This window comes from Necator americanus, chromosome IV (genome assembly GCF_031761385.1).
Source record: "Necator americanus strain Aroian chromosome IV, whole genome shotgun sequence".
Taxonomy (NCBI): Eukaryota; Metazoa; Nematoda; class Chromadorea; order Rhabditida; family Ancylostomatidae; genus Necator; species Necator americanus.
In genome coordinates, this window is record NC_087374.1 from 36,358,126 (window position 1) to 36,379,679 (window position 21,554).

A 21,554-nucleotide genomic window follows, 5' to 3' on the forward strand; every position below is an offset into this window, starting at 1 on the left:
GATCAGATTACTGGATCTATCTTCACTACATACTTAGCGGCGAAAATGATAAATACTGACTAAGAAGCAGCGCTGAAAAAGGAAGATGTGTTTATCAGCGCGTAAAATAAAAATAGGATAAAATAGAAAATTAAAAAAAAACCAATGTAGTAACCTGATTTTATCGATACTTCCAAGAATGCAAAAAGCAAAATCTGCTGATGAACGCTCACAATTATTCAGAATGGATGTCAGAGATTTTGTGAACGTACGAATTTTCAAGTAATAGCATTACTGACGAAAAAAAAGATGCCAAATCAAATTAAATATAATCTGAAAACAGTGAAAACAAATTTACATGAATTAGCATTCATACTGTATTATTTCGTCCCTTCGTTATTAGCCCGAAACCTTGCAAGAAACCTTGTTGGAACGCTTATGGTAAGCGACTGCAAGAACACATCACATGCAGTTGAGAGTAAGTAATGGAAAAAAGAAATAATAATTATTTTCCCATATCATGACGTTTATGAAGTAATGTGCGGTACTGCAAAAACGTGAAAGTAATCACAACAGCGTTGATTTCATATTATTACAGTTTTCAAATTATTTTGAAAAAAGTTTCCAGACGGTTTTTTGCCAGAAGAGTAGAAAAATAAAGCGAGATTGTTTAGACACTGCTTGTAAACTGATCACTCGTTCACAACATTTCTAAAAATCGCGAAAATTTTCAAGCAGTTTTCATTAGAAAATAGAGCAGGTTTCCTGCAAAATATACTTTTGCATAAATTTATATAAATGGAATTGTTTTGTATTTTCATTATTAGAAGGGAAAGGAAAATGAAAAACCCGTGGTCAACCAAATTCAAGGGTTTTCATTTTGAAAACGGAGATCTCCTTAACAACAGCAGCACCAGCAATCACTGGAAGATTTTAAAAGCGAATTCTTTTCACTCAGGAAAAACGTACCGAATAGGAAGTCCATTCCCAAATAAATTACTACTGACATCAGAAGAATAAGTCCAAAGAACATCGAAAAAAGGAACTGGAGATGAGTTTTAGAGTTCACTATGAAAATATAGGTGGAAACGTGCGAAGCCGCTTAAACGATGCATCCAACTTTTCTGTTAATCACTCCTTAATTAGTTTTCGAATGGCTGTCATGAATCGCTTACTTCCTCCTCTGTTGATCTCCATACATGCTTACTAACTAAGAAACTGCAACTATTATAAATACTTCTTTCTTTTCAAATATTAATTAATTAAATATGTTAAGAAATTGATAAGAACCTCTAGCAGAATAATTTCTATAATCAACTTGGGCTACGCTTTTAATTCTTCTCAGAAAAAAAAAAGAAAAAAAAGAGTTCTCGACTCACCGGTTTCCCTGCTCGGAGTGCTCTCGTTGCTATGATTCGCTGGATCGGCATGTTTCTGTAAACGAGTGGCTAGATCGGATTGGTTACATCGTTTTAGGAATCGCTTTGGAATGGGATTTTTCGGCATTGGTAGCAGTCGCGGTCTCGTCTGATTGCACATCTCCATCGGGAACCGCTCACCACCTATGGCGCTGTAGAGGTCGGGTTGAGACAGGCGCACCCTAACATTGTTGCTGTTCACTGCCTTATTTAAGCACGTTAAGCTCTTGTTCGGTCTTAGCGGTAATTGTCTTCGTTCGAATGGTAGCAGGGATGAGGCGAATGGGACACCGGAACATGGGCCAAGAATAGGAGTCGAAATTGGGGTTTGTGGTAAAGACAGACGACGGCTCATGCTTGACGGCTGCGAGGAGTGTTCTGGGGAAGGGGCGGGACCTACGAGACGCCTGCGGCATGAATGAGTCTTCGGCCAGGGCTCGAGTTAAAGCCTAATTAGAGGTTGTTCGCTCGTCACCAGCAAGCACGAATAGGGAATTACGTTTCTACGCATTTTTTGGTATGCGAATTTGAAAACCCTCAATGATCACCTCCTGATGGTCCTATGAAAGGAAAATTTTTCCTCAAAGTTCGACAAAAGTTTGACGTGCGCGCACGTTTTGTGCTCATTTCATAAAATTTTGTTCATTTGGCGCTCGGTTTTTGCTCTAAGTTACGAAAGTAAACGGTAAAGTTCAGACATAATTCACAACTTACTCGGTAAAGCTACATTCTTAACCCAATAGATGTATGGATTGAATAATATTTCGAGCTAATTTAAGGACTCCTCTAAAACTGCGTCTGAGCTTACGAATCAGACTTAATTGATAATTGCATCCAGAACAAGACTAACGGACAGTTACTGACCGTAATTTCCAGGGATTGGAATATTTTATATTATATATTCCATTATATTACACCTTATGTATTTTGTATATTTCGTATAAGGTCAATAACTGAAATTGCTAGGGCGGAATTGTTGAAAAGGCTGGGATAATTTGTGCGACCCTCTATAAAAAGCTGCTTATTCACGCTGTTTTAAAAACACCGGAACTGGCGGCATTGCGGCTGTAAACAGACGTTTTTTTTTCTGAGGGGAACTGAATGTTCTGAAGAAAACAAACGAAGAAACATTGAGTTGCGTTAGCCACGGGATGGTTCTCATATAGTCCTGAGGTGAAATCACCACAAGATTCAATCCTGGAAATGATGTCACTCTTGCCTGATCTGCAACCTTTCCAAATATTCCAGTTCCTCTTTCCAACAATAACACTACAACTAAATTGAGATTAGCGCATTATTGATGGTCCACTGAGCACCAAAATCTCATAACCCCCGAATGTACCGACCAAAAATTCCAATTTAGTGCTTTTTCCTCCCCACATGACAGCTACTTAAACCAATCGTTGAGCCATAGATCATTTTCTTGACAATAATAAGGATGTTATGAGGCATATTGCTGTTAATTGGTTCCATAGCCCGAGGCAAACGTACGACGACCTCCATGTTCTCGGGGACAGAGAGCGTTTCGCCTCATTCATGGGTGGCTCAGCTGTTCGTGGACTCGGTGCTTTCCATATTTATTTACAACTGCAAAGCAGAATGAGCCGCTGAAATATTAGATGCAGATGTTATGCCGCAAATATTTTCCATATTTAAAAAAAAAAACTTTTCTTTGTAAGAATAAGGGAAACAAATTCGCGGGATAGACCTTACACTTGTTCTTTTTTTCTTTCGAAAAAAAAATTAGGTTGGACTTAATCTACGATCTGAAACATTCCAGAAGCGAATTAGATATATAGCGCTCAACTAAAAAATTCCATAAACCATAGCTGTGGATCTCTCCACACTCCGGCACCAGGTTTTAAAATTCTAGTGCCTTAAAGTGAAGAAAAAGGGTCTAGATTCCTAGAGTTAAAACATCAGTCCAACTCTCTTAAGAATTATTAAAAAAAGCTTTTTATAATCGTCCGTCCTGAAATGTAGGTGATCCTGAAGTTGCACAGATCGATATTTAGAATTTAGAATTTATTTAGAATTTAGAATGTGGTTTTGGTTGTGAAAATGTTCCTGTGGGCAATTTCCATCTACAAAGAAATTTACCACCTTCGGATTTTATTTTTAAAAAAATGTACGAGAATCCAATTGCCTTTTTCAGAAAGCCATCGCTTCCGATACATTCCTGAACTATCTTTTTGGGTGAGTATCAGTATATTTAGAAACAAATATGCTAATATTTATTTATTCTATATTTGTTTACAAATATACAGATATTTACTTGAATATTTCTTACTTCTTTAGTAGACCACCTTGTTGCCTTAGTATGCAATAACATAAGTACACACGATGACATACTTTTCATCAAAATAAACTGCTAAATTTGAATCTCGTTAAAAATCTGTGCAGTATACTGTAGCCGGAGCACTAGAAACGTTGTTCTGAACAGCCCACGGGATTAGCCTCATTGGCTCACTCACTGAACTGCTATTTTTCGCGCTCTTTGGGAAAACAAATAGGTGTTTTTCTTGCTGACAGCGTTTAAAAACCATGTAATGATATTTATTTTCTATGACTTTGTTTAGGTTGATTACAAAAGGGTTGATCATCTTCTTTTTCGTAAAAGTTTATTAGCCTCAGCTTGGAAATCCCGGAAGAAGTCCTGAAAGATCGATTGCCTTAATAACTCACTATGATAGCATAATATAGCCCAGTTATTTGTAGGCAATTTTAAACGTTATTTTCGTTTTTATACGTTATTTGCGGAAATGTGACCATTAAATAGCGGCAGCGTAATGGCGACGTCTTAAGCATCATCGATAAATCTACTCTTATGACAAATCGTAATACTTTTTGGAAGTAAATTTCAATTTGAAAGCACTTTGTGCTTGAAGTATACAGTCAGTCGAGACTCAGTTCCTGGAAAACAGCGTAAAGCGCCGCCGTTAATCAAAAGTATGTATTCTACCAAATTCTGGCTGTAAGCGGAATAAAATTAGTTCTAATAAACATTATCTGCTAGGTTTCAAAAGATTTCCGCGAATAAAACACCTTTAGGGAATTTATTCCTGATGCAGCAAAAAAATGAGAGTAAAACTTCCTTGCGCTCTCTACAAAAGCCTGTCCGAGAGTGAGAGAGAATGAAGAACTAAGAACTAAACTCAAAATCTAAGGATATTCGGCATTGCTGTAAATACGGCAGGTTAATGAATGTGCTAGGGTAGAATTTCTTTTGCATCAGTATTGAATTGAATTTATTGAGGTAAATTTATTTAATTTGAATTTATTAAGTATGAATTAGTAACATTAAATTTTTTAAAATTTAATTTCAATTTTTTAAATTATTTTTTTTTCTAAATTAAATTTATTTATTTTGAATTTATTAAGTATGAATTAGTAGCAGTCCGAGGGAACTGTAAAGTAAAACACAACTACAGTAACTGTATTGTAAAGTACAAGAGTAGCAAGTTTAAGAGGTTTTTGTTTTTGTTTGTTTTGTTTCGTTCCTCATCTCCTCGGAATGCGAACCGGCCATACCAGAGTATTTTAGTCTCTCAAAGTGGTTTTTTTTTCAGGAAAAAACCTCAATATAAGAAATGACCAATGAAATTATACTGTAAATACATTATTCTGCAGCTCGGACTTTTGCGTAACCAACGCTGTTATTTAGCTGCACAAATAATATACCTAATTCACTTTACCTCATGAAAGTGATATCTAGTACAGCAATAAGAATTTGACATTATCCTAACCTAATTCAATCAGGCTATTAGACTCTCGCCTGCAAATTTCTATTTTGGTCATTCCAACGGCTATAAAAATTCCCACGCAATTCTAATAGTAGCACAGCTCGAGTGGATTAAAATATGGGAACTGGAAATTTTCAATTGGTGGCAAACTCTTTTGAGAAAAATCCAGAAAAAAAGATCTAATCAAATTACAGATCATATCGTTGATATTAATTGCGGTGACGAATTGCAAATTCGAGGAAAATTTAATTGAATCGACTAAAAACGAAATCTGAAAACAAAGGGCAGAATCCTTGTATTTTCCACGTGAATTTTTTTTCTGCTTGCGTTCACTAAAGAATTGTAACTCCGAAAAATGTGAGAAAGACAAAAAGAACGTCAGGAAAATCACACATTGTACTCTTTCAGATAAATCCATTCGCTTTTCATGAGAAAGAGGAAAATGTGCCGGGAGTTTGTATTCTCAGTATGTCCGAGAATTTTTTTAATAGGCTACGCTATGACTACTCTATTCAGGAAGAGATTTCATCGTGTTGGTTATGGAGGGAGGGATAAAATAGAAAAAAGATCGAAACATTCGGAGTAAAATGCTTCTTACTCTTCTTTTTGTTACAAATCTACGCAGTCTTCATTGGATGAATAGCTTCCAGAGTCTCTTAGAAAAAAACTTGGGGATTTACTATCCTGGGAAGAGTTAAAATCTTCAAATTCACCAGAGAAGATCAATCCATAATCCTGATTCGTTTAGACTCGGAAGCATTGCTCCAATACATCATCAATTTGTCTCTATCATTAATAAACCCTGCTGACACGAAAATTTTTCTTAACGCAGTTGTACGCGGAATACGGAAGACAAATAATTGCGGAAATTATCCGAATTGTTGTTTTAGTCGCTCTTTTAAGGAAGAAGGTCTGACCACTACAGGGAAATTTTGAACTTCTCCGAAACTGTGCATTTTTTTTTGAAGACAAAAACTAAACAAAACAGTCGCCTACAGTCTAAATTTAAGAAAAAAAAACTTCAAAAACATGAGAAACATTCCATTAAATTCGCTATGAGAAAACCTGCGCGATTTGAAAGAACCATTTCTTAGCGCTGAAAAAAGAGGAAAAAAAGGGAAAATACTGATCTTTCAGGGAATAAAAGAAACCATGTTAATCTCAAAATTTTTTCCGCACAATTTTTTTGAGCGATAATTATGAGGGTAAGTCTTAAAAATACAGCATTACTCGGATCATTCTTTTTCGAAGATTCCGTGGATCTTCCGGAAATATCGGAAATTATATTAAGAGTTGCCAAAACTCCATGTCAGAACGGTTTAACCGAGAGCCTTTGGGCGCATTCCGGAGTTCCATCCTAATTTCTTCAAATCTGAATAAATTAAAAACTAGCGCCATCATTCTGAAGACCTCCAACGCGTATCACAGTACTCAAAATCCTCTAAAGATTTGAATTTTGAGGAGTGAAGGTTTTGTTAGGTTGGTTAACTGTTTTTTGATATTTTGGATAAATATATATTCATGTAGGTGGAGCAAAGAGCGAATAATGTTGAAAATATTTTATAAATTTTAGATTTTATAATGGCTTTTTATTTCTATTTTATTTCATTTTTGGGCTATTTATTTTATTAAAGCTATTTATTTCTATACCGATGCAGTCTTCAGAACCTGCAATATTCAGAAGTACGACCTGAGAAACCAAAACCACCAATAATGCTCGTTATTCCCTTAATGTTATCTAGCAGCCTAAGGAAGAACCGTTAAAAATTCATCAGGGTCCGTCGTATACGATCATGTTCGTAGAATCCGTGCACGAATATCCTCCAAATTTGTGGAGTACGCTGTCTGTCGCTTAATACTTCCAATATTATGAGATCTACAATTTCAAGAATCATAAAACAGGAGAACGGCAGAAAAACCTTAAACGGAAGAAAAAAACGGAATTGCTGCCAGAAAAACGTTGGAATCGTTTGTAATTAAAAGAAAAGCTCTTAAAATAAAAAAAGTTATGGATTCTATGGGTTTTAATTCAGGCGAAGGCAATCTTTTGCATAGCACGGTGAGCAATTCTCTTGCAAGTCGAAAAATTCTGGAACATTTGCAGTTGTGATATGTATTGAAGGAAAACTGTGTGCTAATGCGGGTACAGTCTACATTTACTTTACTCTTTGCGTACATTTACATACTGTCAGCATTCTCAAACACCCAAGTGCAAATTCAAGGAAAAAGCGTCCTATGCTTTTTCTAAATAAGCGCGAAATAGGAAAGATGTACTGTAACGCCCTTGAGGTTAATGCCGACGGAACCGACATAACGAGAACCCCCTACGTTGCTATCACGAGTTCTCTAACAGTGAATATACTAATTAAAGTAAAATATTAACTACGCTGGGACATCGATATACGATCCGAGCAAATCGTGCAGCATCATTCTTGGATTCTCTTTATGAAGACTTTTTTGGATTTTTCACATTTTCATGAACGACGATCAGTATTGAGCCGTAGACGGTAACTGTGTAGCATATCAGGGTAAATTTTTTGAAAGCGATAGAGCTGAAAAATCAGCTACTGTAGGAAATACCTCTCGAAAATAAACGAAATCTCTTGAAATAAAGGTTGAAGAAAGCTGGACGGGGTTATAACTAACATAGAGGTTGACATTAACCAGCGAGGATTTTCCCTTAGATAATTTACACCTCCTTACAGTGAGTTATGACGACAGTAAGTTAACGTCGGGTCAAAACGACGTGAAGCTCGGTATGGTTGCGCAGGCGGTTGCGCTCGAAGCGGCGCAGTTCTAGTGAGTCCTAGCGACTGAGATCGCGAGGAGGGCCCGAACTGCAGCGATGAGCGGTGCCAGCTGGAGTCCTCCCTCGATCCTGACCGCTACGCTTCACCGCAGCGCCTCGAGCGCAGTCGCTTGCCCACCTGCACTGAGCTTCATGTCGTTTCGAGCCGAGTGTAGCATGATTGCGCCGATTCTGGCTCTTTCAGGAGCAGATATCCATCACTGCTAATCACTGCTACCGCAGTAGATGCAATTTGTTTGGTTTTTCTGAATTTCTCACTAATTTTCGTCTCTTTATTAAATACAACTTAAATTAAATTATAGTAAAGTGATTGCTAATTGTTTGTCACTGATTTCTTACGGTAAAAAAGGTGTGTCGATACCGAATTTTTAGCCGGGACAAAAGGCTTTCATCAATTTCACTTTCTATTTCATTTTGTCTTCTGAAGCATGGAAAATCCTCAGCAGAAATTCTTCAGAAGCAGATCGAGCGCCCCTCAGGCCTCAGCTTAGACCACACAGGACACGGAAAGCTACCGCAGCCGGAAAATCATGGAAGAAACCTAGAAAAAATCCACCAGAAACTTACATGTTTTCTGTGTATTGGGAGTTTGAATCGATGGAGACCTTGTACGACGCGGAACGCAGATGACCATTTCTTACGGGCGAATCGCGATGTGGCCGCATCGGAAGGTGAACTCTCCAACGAACTCATCCCACTATCCGAGTTTTCTGTAAGTGCCCAATGAGTGGTGTAGAAATCCTGGACTACGAGAGTTAAGAAATTCAACGGAGGTTTTTTTTCTTTAAGTTTTTCTAAAGAATGAACACAACGGAGAAAGAGTTTGCAGAGAGTTTTTAAGATACTCCTAAATACTCCTCAGATGAATGTGCCGATGAGGTTTGTTCCAGTATAAAGTACAGTGGGAACTTTCCCTATATAAGTTTCCCATTGTACTTGGTGGTGCCATAAAGGAGTGCACTTTAAAAAATTGAAGACATCAGATAATCGCACAATCTCTCGGATAAATGTGTATATAGTCTATTTCTTCGAATATAGTATAAAACATAGAGAAAATGTCCAGAAATTAGATCTTTTGGATCTATGTTGTCACAGGTCGTGCAAGTTTGTACAGTATACAAATTTTTGTTACTATTAGGAATCAAGGAAACATTACTAGCAACAAAATAGTCAAGAATACTCAGTGATCCCAGGATATGATGTTGAACGATTTTCCAGAGACATTTAATTAGCGCATCTCATGAAAAAATAGCAAAGCTCCAAATTAAACTAACAATCTGTTGACATTTCATTGTTTAATATCACAGATGTGCATTAAAATGCAACCAGATTGTGAGGGACCCTTTCCAGAAAAGAAATTCGACCCTTACAGTAGGCACTTGGAAGTTCCAGTGGAAAGTGTGAGTGGTACAGTAAAAGAATCAGTAAAACAAAGGACCCTATCTGAAAATTCATCTTCATGAATTTCTCGGAAATAGTTGCATGCAGGTTGATATCTCTGGAACAAATATCCGTTTAAGAGTAACCCTAAGCGTCCAGAACGACACCATTGATAGGAGAGAAAAAATTCGTTGCATACCGTTCTTAAAAATGCTGTCATATTAAATTTTTATCGTGGAGAATTTATTTTGAAAACATACAGATGGAATCGTTGAAACTATTGAACTCTTTCTACTGGGATTCTGTCTGCTGGGAGTAAACGAACAACGTTGGAAGTTTTTCAGACGAACCCCTTAGGGAAGGTTAAGTAACGAAATATGAGGCTCTCGTCTAATGACATCCGATACGGTTAGAATGACGTTAAGAACAACAGCGTTTAGTTCCCATGCACTTGTGATAACCATTTCTAGCATAGAATGGAATCATTTTTCTGCAAAAATTCGAGAATTATCCGTGAAACTTCCATGAAACGAAAAGTTTTCGCCTAAAGGCTACTAAAATAGGACATCTTTAGTACAACACTGGTCATCATCTGAGAAAAAGTCGTCTGGTCAAATACATTTGGATCTGAAATCCGTTAAGTACAAACTCTGAAGTCCATCCTACTCCAGGAATTCTAAAGTGCGAAATTCACACAAAAGGCCTGTGCAATATGAGGCAAATGTAACCTCTGGAAATTCAGTGATGATCTGCCGACGTCTCGAATAAAAGATTTTTCTTTTCTGGATTTATTGGATTTGAACGTTTCAACTTTGAATTTTTGAATTAGCTGAAAAAGAGTCACATTCAAATATTGGAACAGAAATGTCGAAGGAACAATAGTTTCATCTAAATTACACTTGTATAAGGAATGGAAAACATTGTACCTTAAGTGACCAGATAAGAAAAATTATTAAATAATAAAGTGTAAGGAAATAAAAGCTTGGCGGTTTCGTCGCTTCACATGGACCAGTCCCTTCTAACTGGTCCTTTTCGGTACTCGTTAAACAATTACAATCTACTCCAAGGAAACAAATTCTTCTGAAGAATTTAAAATTGTATGCTTATTCTCTAGATTTTATGATTAAAAAGCTTTTTCGAGCTTAGCAAATGGGTACAGGTTGAAGACAGTCGCATCATATTGTAGTGTGCTTGAGAAAAGAAGAACAATTAGACTGATCTGGGTCCAGTTCATTTGCATTAGTTAATTAGGTTTTTTTGAGATTTTCTGAAAGAAAAATAATGAATTTTTACATTTTTTTGTCGGATCGCTGAACGTGATGATATAAAGAAAAATTACATCTGAAAATTGGAAAAATATGTAGGCTCAGATGGGGTGGATAACGATGTCTGGATATTTGCGACCAAGGTGGGGAGTTGAAGGAAAATTTCAAAGAGAAAATTTTCATAAAGAGTCGTTCCATATTTTAAATGAGTGAAAAAGGTCGAATGTTTGAAATTATCAGATAAGTCGAAACCGTTCAGGATTGTCCGTTGAACAGTTCCGTGTGGAAAATGTTCACATCGAGGCATAAGGCAACAAAACAAGCTCGGGAAAAATTCAAGAGAGAAGTGAAATAGAAAAAGGCTTTCATTTTAATTTTCAACTAAAAATGGGAAACTTGCGAATAAATCATGAATTTGTCCGGGAGAAATGTAGCTCTATTGCTCATACGATATGGCTACATGGTTGTTTTTTAATATTAGCAATGGATACGTTTCCAGATGTTGCTGTGTGGTTGTTTTAATAATTTCTCTGGAACCAAACTTATGAATTTTCCCTTCAAACTGGACTGAAAATAAACAAAAATATCCAAGGAATATCTTGAGAAATTGTCCATTGTTTGAGGAATTTGGGAAATCACCGTGAGAGGAGTGGAGTCAAAGAATCCACGATTCTCTGAAGAATAATTTTTAAGGAGTGATGAGGTAAATTACTCTTACCTCAGAATTTCCTCACATCCACCTATTGAACCTCCTTACTTTTTGAAATAACACAGAGCCTTACCTTTAGAACACACTAATTTCTTTTGAAGTAGGAAGAGCTTACGAATAGCTACCAAGAAATGATTGCAGGATTATTCCACTTAATATCCCTTATTTACAATCTATAATCCTAAAAAAAGAATCAGCTATCTGTTAATGGACCTGAAAACTAGTAAAAGCATTCAGTAAAAACCATCAAATTATAATTATCCTTAACTTTCCGGATAGTGTTGCTCTTACGCTAATCGAGTGCTCATAAACGGTAGAGCTTTATGATTCTTGCGAACTCATTTCTGGGGCGGAGACGAATTAAAGAAGGGGAACGAAGGTGGAATTTGACGCAACACTCCTCTCCGTATTCCTTGAACAGCAAATAAATGTACTCGCTCGCTCTGAGAAATGAAAAGAATATTCTGAGAAGAAAAACGCCTCGTGTTTCTAAACTTGGCTCGTTAAGTAATAATTTCTCATATTTTCTTTCACGAGAGAAAAATGCAGATGTTCCAAAAATTGGCTGACACTTTAGAAATGAATGTTGATCACAATAAAAAAGAGTAAAAATTCCACATTCATCTCCAATGAGCAGTAAAAAAAGGCAAAAAAATAAAAGTAAGTAAAAGTAGACAGTTAACGTGGTGGCAGATAGAAAATGCTTTTCTTAGCATTCTTTAACTGCTATTTTTTTAATAATTAAAGCTCCAAGCTGTTCCTGTGACTTTACTTCTTACTCAAAAAATATTGTTGTAGCAAGTAAGTGAGCAAATTCAGCAATGTTTTGTTTCAAATTCTTCACAGTTCTCGAAAAATCCCATGCAATTACACAAACTCTTGATGGAATTCCAGGAGTTCCGCACGAATCACGTGTTTCATTGTTTTTTTTTGCTTTGGAACGAAACGAAGGCACCTTCTCCGTATGACGGCACGATGGTCGTAGGGCTGATTACGCGCTCGCTAGAACTTCCGCTCCGCCGCCGTACGTACACAGGATGTATTCGACATTATGCTTCTATTCACAGAGCCGGCTTGCCGAAAACAGCATCATCGCACAAGATTCTTAGAAGAAAAAAAACCAAGTGCTAACTGAGGAGACTAGTAATGTTGACGTAGTTATCCGCAGAGAAGACAGGGATTATTCTTTCTTCGGATCCTCTGGTCATATTGTTAGAAAAATTGACAACCACAGTTTTTTTCGCGCTGTTACTGATAGCCTGGAAGAGTCCAGGTGAAACATTACCATAGCGGTGCCTTAGGAACAGCAGCATGAACATAGAATACGTTCCATCATTCCAGAAACACCAAGAGATCATGAAAACCCCAAGAATCAACCTAATATAGTAGGATAGAAGTGAAGAAAAATCAGGTGTGCTTTCCAATTTCTTTCTGGATGCGTTGATAGAATTTCGATAGATATTTTCTGAATTGTAGTTCAACTCCATAATATTTTTACGTGAAAAAAATGAAATGAAATAAAATAGAAACTCAAAACTAAGCCGAGCAGAAGAGAAATTCTGTATTTTTGATTATCCGCTTGAGAAAAGCTCTCAAAGGAGGTGAAAGATGATCTTATGGGCACAAATACGGCTATGGTTACCATAAATCCGATTATTGGCTCTATGTTTGGACTAACAAAGGTAAAAAAGCTTACCACAGTTTCCCTAGACTTAATTTTTTCCTTATTTTTCAAACTATTCTGGTTGCAAATTCAAGGATTCATCCATGCATTTCATTTCAAAGAAATTAAACGATGACAAATACTTTTTAAGGAATGGACAAATAAACAAAAAAGGATAGTAAATTCACATGAATCATAGGAATTAGACTTAAATTATTATGATACCGCTACCTTTCAAAATTACTTCACATCCTAATATTTTAATTAGGATGTGAAATAATTTTTTCACTAATTTAATGAATTTGAATGCCTCCGGGCACACCTCCAATTTTCGTTTTTTTTTTTAATTTTTAAATCATATTTTCATTTATTTCTTGATCATAGTTTTGTTAAGCAGTAAAGTAAAAAATCGAAAATTGAATAATTAATTTCAATTTCTATTACTTAGAAAATGAATCGAACTTTTTCTCATAAATGCTTGCTATGGTAAGATCAAATTCAATGCTATGGTAAGATATAAATACACTTTAACGGCATGACATGTACATTGAATATATTAAAATACATTTATACATATGTATTTTATGTTTTTATATATTATTTACTATTTTTATATATTTTTTATATATTATTTATGCGCGTTTACTGATTCCAATAGGTCAACAGTAATTTACGAGGCATAAAATGAGAAAAAACTTTTGGTGAGTAAAGTGAGCGATTTATTTTTGACATTTCAAAATTCCAATAAAAATAAAAACTGTTTTAGGTGCCTTAATGTTGAAAAAGAAAGGCAGGGTTTGCATAGGTAAATCCAGAAATCGGCAGTTTTTCCCCAGTTTCTTATCAGTAGTTTATTTTTGGTATATATTGGATGGCTCATTGTATTGTTACAAAGTTAGCATTCTGACTATAATTTTATAGCGGATGGAACTTTTGTGGAGGGGTTCGGATCCAGGCAGCTGAAGCCTTTTTAGCCGGTCTAAGGATGCATGAAAACACGAGGAATCTGTTTCAAGTGAATAATTATCACGCTATAAAACAGCACAGCTGTCCGAAGTGCAACAAAGATAAATTTGAATGTTTCGAAGAAAAATCACCGTAACCCTCACATGAGCTGATTTTACACTGCAATTAATAATTCTGTTCACATGAACGCTAAAGCTACAGAATATTAGCTCACCAAGTTGAATTTGTTTTCAAAAAACAATGAAAAATAAAAAATTAAGGGTGGAAATTCTTTATGAAACTTAAAATTCAACCTACGCCCTATCAAGGAAGCCTGAAACTCGCCCCAATCTACAATCGATTTTTTCTATTTTTATTTTACTTATATATTTTATATTTATATGATTGTTGTTATATTATTATTATAATTTATGTTTTGTCTATTTATTTATATTCTCTATTCATCATGGAATTCTGGAATTTTTCCCGTGTAAAATTAGAAAAATCAAATTGACAATAAAATGAGTTCTGCTCGGTCTAGAACAAATCCTATAAACTTCGGCACTAGATGTTGGAAAAGATATGGTTTCCGAGTTTTCTCTCGACTTTCTTCAGCAGGACACTTTCATTTTCCAACAAGTTTTCGTTGCCTACGAAATTTGACACTTCTTTTCAGAGATCCTTCAGGATAGTTGATAAAACTTTTGTGTATGAGCAGTTGCAGTTTTTCTAGCGCGAAGCATAATTCTAGACCAAATTTTTTCATCTCATAATCGAAGACAAGGACCAATATTCTTTTCTTGACCGCTAATCTCTGAACATCCCTCGCTTCTCCACAAATACCTAACCATGTAGAAATCCTACACTCCTTCAATTGATGATCTTTTGAGCGCTACCCGTTGGTCGCCGCGGCGGGGTTTCCGTCAGAATATTCGAGCAACTTCCGAGGGTCATTCGATACCGGCTAAGCGTGAAACAAATGTTTCACCATCGTAGAGCCGGGACAAAAGACTAGAAACTAATCGCAGGGAAAGGAATCTGTCAAGGAATTCTGTAAAATTAAGAAAAAAAGGTGAATGTGGTGTGATGTTGACGTAATGATGAGAAAGAAAAATTAAAAAGTACATCCTAAGTGCTGCAATCCATCAAAATATCAGCGAAAGACGGTACACTGAATCCGTTCACATGACCTACACGAGCGCTCATTTAATAGAAAAAATGAGCAAATTGAAATTCTCAACAAACAACCTATACATAGCATCTATTGTTGGAATTATCTTTTAAAAAAATTAAATATTATAGCAAGGGTTGATCACCAACAAATATTTCTTGTTTTTCGTTAATAATGTGCCGCATTAGTAGATATTCGAAATGAACGAATACACCAAGACTCATTTATTCGAAAATAACTTTTTTCAACTCCATCAATTCATTTTCAACGTGCACACATTTTGAAGATGATTTCATATTCATAACATTCATTTTCCTTCTAACCTTGTAAGCCCGTTAAATAGAGAATTGTAGAGAACAACGAGAAACTTGCGAGGACGTCCTGTCTGGAGCGCGCACTGATACTATGTACGCCATATGCAATGGACTTCATTTCAAAAAAAAAATTGGTTGCCTTGAATATTTTTGAAGCATCTACTATACATATATCTTTGCACTTCTCTCCGTTCATCCCTTCCAACGAGAATAATCCCAAGAAAAACAAAGAAAAAAAAGTTTCACGGTTTCACTGAAAAGTATAGAAACCAATTTGTACCATTTTAATTATTCCTCATATTTTATTGGATTATGATTCGAACCTTTCATGATCGGGCTGTAAAAATGCAGGAAATGATTTTTTCTTTGACGTGATAGATAAGGATAGTGGTATGGTATAAATCATTTACTTCAAATTGAATAATTCTAAATATTCATATTTTAGAAGGAAAAATTTATACCAATCGGGATTATCGCTAGTAAATCAACTAAGACGATCTCGAAAGCGATCTCGATAGAGCTAAGAAGCAGAAAAAATTCTCCGGCCAAATTTAGCGCCCATACGAAGAGATAAAGTGATATTATGAAGCAGACCATTCTTTTGCTAGGAAATCACAAAAAAAATCCTGATATTCTGATTTTCTCAAGGCAATATCGTCCTAATTCCTTTGAAGACAAACATCACGTATCACTGTATCTTCAAATGACCGATTTAGAAACCATTCTACAGTACTATTTTCAAAAATTGATATTTCTACTTTAGAAAAGCAATGAGATAATAAAGATAAGATAGATAATAAGATAGAAAGATAATGGTAGAATAATGGTGATACGGGTGGGTTCTTTTTTTGTTGAAATATACAAAAACATTGAAATTGGAGTTTATCCAGTATCGCAGAACAGATCTTCAAATAAGATAGTGATTTTAAAAAAATCTCACAAAAATTGAAATAAATCGATGTGGAGGTCAAAATGAGAAATGAGAGTTACGATTGAACAGAAAGATGTTAGAGATGTAACTTGAAAATCAGGCTATGCTCTTGTGAATTCCAAATAGTGATGGACGAAGGAGTCAGTGAAAAAAAAACTGATGCCAAATCTATTTTCTCGCGCTGGAAGAATAGATTTTTATAGGTGTAACAATCCAGACAAGTCCTACTGAATAATCTGACAAATCAACTCTCTAAATAAATAATAATCTAAATAATTAATAATAAATAATAATCTAAATAATCAGCGTTAGACTTTCCCAACTTTCACTCAATAGAAAATGATATGATAATAAACAATAGTGAAAATATTTGATAGGAATCGAGGCCGTAGTTGTTTTTTTTTCAGAATGAACTTTAAAAAAAAAGTGAAAATATGAGCATGTGTCGAGGATTGGTCTTCAAGTTCACGAATCGCTTTTTCCGGCCGTCGAAATAAATACTGGAGAGTAAACGTGTAGTCAATGGGGTTGTACTTTTAGGAATTTTCGCATTCACACAAATTTCGACGTGATTATTACGTATGAACTACGTACTACATATAATCCATAACACTGACATTTTTCCCTAATTTTTTTCCTTTATCAAGGTCGCGTCAGGGATCGTTCTGGCTGTTATAGGATAAGAACAGTTAGTTTTCACAATAACGATTTTTTAAGGTATGGACAACACACAACATCGGAAATTTTCCATGGAATATGGGGGGTACTGTAACAGCGTGGAAGTAGCATTGAAAGCAAAAGAAAAGTTCTGGAAATGAGCGGAACACGACTTCATTCTAATTGAGCTGCTCCTATTTGATTAGCAACTCGACAACGACGATGTCTGCGAGTTATTCATTAAGGATTCAAGGACATCTTAGGTACAACCGTCTAGTTATTATTGTCTCCGAATACGATTAAATGAAAGCGCCGCCAGGACTGAAAAGACGCCGGACGAACGGCAGCGGAGATTTGGTGAGAGGGCGGAGCGACAATGCTCAGTAGGTATAAACAGAACAATTCTGGAACTATTCTCAGAAATAGGCAAATATTTTAGTCATATTAAAATATTATTCATAGTCATATTAAAACTATCAAACTTCTGCAATGGTGAAATGAGAAATATAAATGAAGTTTTTCAAGGATAGGCATTTTACATCTTAATGGAGAAAATTTTCGGCGCAACAATAGAAAAATAACTTTTAAAAAAGTCTGGAAGAGTTGGCAGTTTCTCAAATTTCTAATTGCTGGCTGTTCTTTTCCCTTGTTATCCTTACCATCCCTGTAAATACTTTGGAACCTATTCTCATTTGTACGTACCTCCTTTTTCTCCAGTCCGCAACTGCTTCTTACTTCATAAATTGTACAAAATTCATTAAAAAAAATATCTAACCGCATTACAGAAGAAAATTGATAAGAAGTATATCCTTATGCCGCTGAAAACACGAAATTTCGAAAATAGAAGCCGCTTTCAAGGAAGTATTTGTTGGATAACTCATAATAGGAGCCAGTATCAAATAATTTTAATGGATTGTTGGTCCCGTATTTGACTGAAAATAAAGGAGGAGGAGGATATAATGCTTGTTATTTGTTGACGGGTTGACGGTCTTTTTTATTTAAATGAAATCAGTTACGAAAAAGAATTTTTTTTAATGCTCAGTCTTAATTGACCGTTTCCATGAAGTTGAATTTCCATGAAATGATGGATACAGCCATGCGTCATATAAGAAAATCTATTCATGATAAAATAAATGCTTATATTCCGTAATAAAACAAATATTCATAATCGTTAATAAAATAAATATTTATAATATTCATAATAAAATAATATATGCCCGTAATGAACTATCCAAAGAGATACATATTTCAAATTCACTAAAGACTTGTTACTAGGAATGCTTTTCCCCTAACTTGGGGCGATGATCCCAGCTTTATTGGGCTTAGAGGCTGAGGTTTATTCCCTCCTCTGGACAGAGAAATGGAAAAAGTACAAAACACGATTAGTTATTAACGGAGTTCTCAAGCTCGGCTGGATTTGTTTCTGTGTGGTTAATTGAGAAAACAAATCATTCGGCGGGAAAACAAGCAGCGAAAGAAAGAAAATAAGGTGAAGACATGGAACTCAAAGAGGAGGTCGCAGTGTTCTCAGCTCGAAGGGAGGTGCACCATGCACAGGTTATTACGCTTAATATTTTGATAATATAAAAATCTAAAAGACGTAAATTAAGTTCAAACCTTTGTAGCTCTCGTAAATTATAGGTTAGATCACAGATTCCTCGAAATAAGTAATGGAGAAGTGGGAAAAAAATCCAGAATTCGATTTTGCGGAAAAGACAACGCCTTTGCACAGAAACTTGCATCGTTTTGTTTCATGAACATGGACACTGAGAGAGAATTTCTGGAAGTACCTATTATTTATGCGAGTTCGAACTTAAATTAATATTAATTAATAATTAATTAAATTATATTAAATGAGAGAGTTGCAAGGATCTAGAGGAAAAAAGCACGACGTATTCCCGACGACAACTGCAATATTCTTGTAATCCGAAACTGGCGAGGATTAACAGCTGTTTCAAGAAGAGTTTCCGCTTACGTAGGGCGGTTTATCTCTTACGGGATCATAAATGCATTTGAGCTCTAAATCATCCACACTTATTAATATGATGGAAAAAAGTGTTGAGTAAAGCGCACCCTACCCAATAATCTTCTTAGCTGATCAAACACGAATCCTGAAATTCATCCAGTTTGCGTCACTTACAAAGACGAGATTTCTCATTACGTCGAGATAGAGATTTTTTGTTACCACCGGAGGACAACAAAATTTTGTTCTTTTTTCGCATTAAATATTGAAAAGATTATTAAATTTTTTAAATTTCTAACAGCTATACATTCATCAATTATTCTCTGAATTAAATTTTTTTTTCAAAAGGACAGAAAAAAAACTTCAGAAACTCTCTCAGTAAATAATTTTCAATACTCATAAAAATAGGGCATTCCTAGACCTCAGTGGTCGAGGTTATCAGGGAAGGGCAGATCCAAGTAAAAAGAAAAAAGAGATAATTTTTGTCAAACTTATAAAATATCTCAAATCGGCCTAAGGGTAAGACTTTGCCACTGACTGCAGACTTGAAATTTTGTCGAATTTATTCAGATAAATAACGGAAAATAAATGAATTGTTCGACCATAATTAGAAACTGGTGCGGCTTCAAGAAAAAAAATCCTTTCTTCGACTATTCGTACCATTCTTATATCGCCTTGAAAAATCCAATTAAACTTTCCTTCTTGTCGATTTAATTAGATGGATTTCTCGTCCATGTGCTGGAACCGTTTCTGACGTGAATGAATGATTAATGAGCATTAGGCAACAAATTCTTTTCGGTTAAAGGAGCCTAATTTGATTTGGAGCGGAAAAAAGAAAATAGGATGAATGTGCAAGCAAAGAGAATGAAAGACGCGTAGGATAATCCGAAAACTACAAAGAATGACAAGAAGGGGTTCTAATAAGCTGTCAAAACCTTTTGTAAACGCTAATAATCCAACATGACACATTCTGCCGGCCGGAAAACTTCGAGGCTTATGTTCTTCTGTGAATTTGGTGACGAGCATAAACTATTTCGCTCCCTCATCAAATAAAATACAAATTACCATTTCCTGGGGTACGGTATTTCTCAGTAGCACAATTTCTCCAAATCTCAATGTTTTCTAAAACAAAATTTGGAACATTTCAAAATAAAAAAAAAATCGAAAGAAGAATATCGTATTAGGATAGGGCCTAAAAGTCTTAAAACTATTGTGATCCGTCATTGAAAAAAAAGCATGTATAGGCAGAAAATAATTTTTTTATATTTAATTCATCACCCAGTTCTAGTTCAGAAAAAGTGACAATGAATGCGCAAAACGAGTGGGAGATAACAAAAAGGCACAGAAGAACGAACACAATAAAGGCAATCAAATTGCTTGTTGGGTTTCCTGCAGTTCTGGAATTTTCCCAGAATAATACTTGCAAGACAATACGATTACAATGTCCTTTTCCCACAATTACGGTTCCAGTACTCGTAACTGGAAGTGGTTGTCAAGCCAACAGCATTTAACCACTGGAAGGACCGTCGATCTTTTCCGTGAACCATATTTCACCATTTCTCGGGGAGTGTACTTATCCAAGTGAAAAAGGGAAAAAAAGGGAAATTGGTATGAACTAAAGCAAACAGTTAGATTGAAAAAAAATACTTCCCACATTTTTGGATAACGTATTGGATAACACGTTATTTTCTGCTCAGAAGGAGTACTAACAAGTGATTTCCTTATTTTTATAATAATTTTCAAATTTCAATCTTATAATTAAATAAACTAAATTAAATTTTATATTCATTTGTTTGGATCCAATTTTAGGAGTAGCTGTTGGGAAATTTATTGTTTAAAAAATTTCAGTAAGTTACAGTCTTTGCACAATTTTATCTTGCTTCACAAGAATTCATGATATAATATGCCAGCATAAAAAGGAAACTAATTGTTAGGCAAAAAAAAGAAAAAAATAACAGAAATGTTTTTTTTTCATCAGAAACGATGTGATTCTCAATGAGATTCGTGTAAAAACTCTCTTTTACTAAAGGTGAAATGATCCATGAAGGTAAAAAAATTGTCCCGTAGCAATCTTCCTGGTAACTACGGTGAATCCCTTCCTATGACGTTATTATATACAATAATTTGTGGTGTAGTTTTTGTCAAAATAAATTTTAAAATGTGAAATTCCTTTAAAAATCCGGGAAAAAAACTTAAGAAAAGCCTTTTGTAGCAGAAAAGTCTTTAAAATATACAAATCCTTGTAGCAGCGAAGTCACAAATCCTCAACATGGAACTCGAGGAAGTCGGAAACAATCTGAAGGCAGAAGATATTCGAACCACAGCAAACCTTCTAGTAAGTAAAATGAAGGTAATTATGGATATTTCTTCGACGCGGCGTTCACAAGCGACGGGGGCGATACTGGGAAGATTGATATCCAGTAAACATGACTGGATGATTTGGAGAGAAAATCCAGTGAAGCTCAACGAGGTGTGAAACAAACAAATTTCCAGCTGAAATGAGCAATTAGAAAGCTTTCACAAAAATTTCTTCTCCATCCGAATCCGGATAATTAACAAGGGAAGGGGGTGTCTTTTAACACGAGCAACACCCTTAAAAAAACATTT

The 21,554-nt window shown here is 35.4% G+C and overlaps 1 protein-coding gene across 2 annotated transcripts in view; it reads right to left on the reverse strand.

The window, feature by feature from the left end:
• RB195_003806 (uncharacterized protein) overlaps window positions 1-21,554 on the reverse strand; it is a gene marked incomplete at both ends in the record, with an annotated part of 58,819 nt that overhangs the window by 22,893 nt on the left and 14,372 nt on the right. Inside the window, 2 exons of one of the 2 annotated variants that reach the window (XM_064201614.1) lie at window positions 1,359-1,413; window positions 8,517-8,642. In XM_064201614.1, coding sequence (XP_064057494.1) covers window positions 1,359-1,413; window positions 8,517-8,642 — 181 coding nt within the window. Of the gene's footprint in view, window positions 1-1,358; window positions 1,414-8,516; window positions 8,660-21,554 lie in introns of those variants that run through there. The other variant, XM_064201613.1, reaches the window with a different exon arrangement.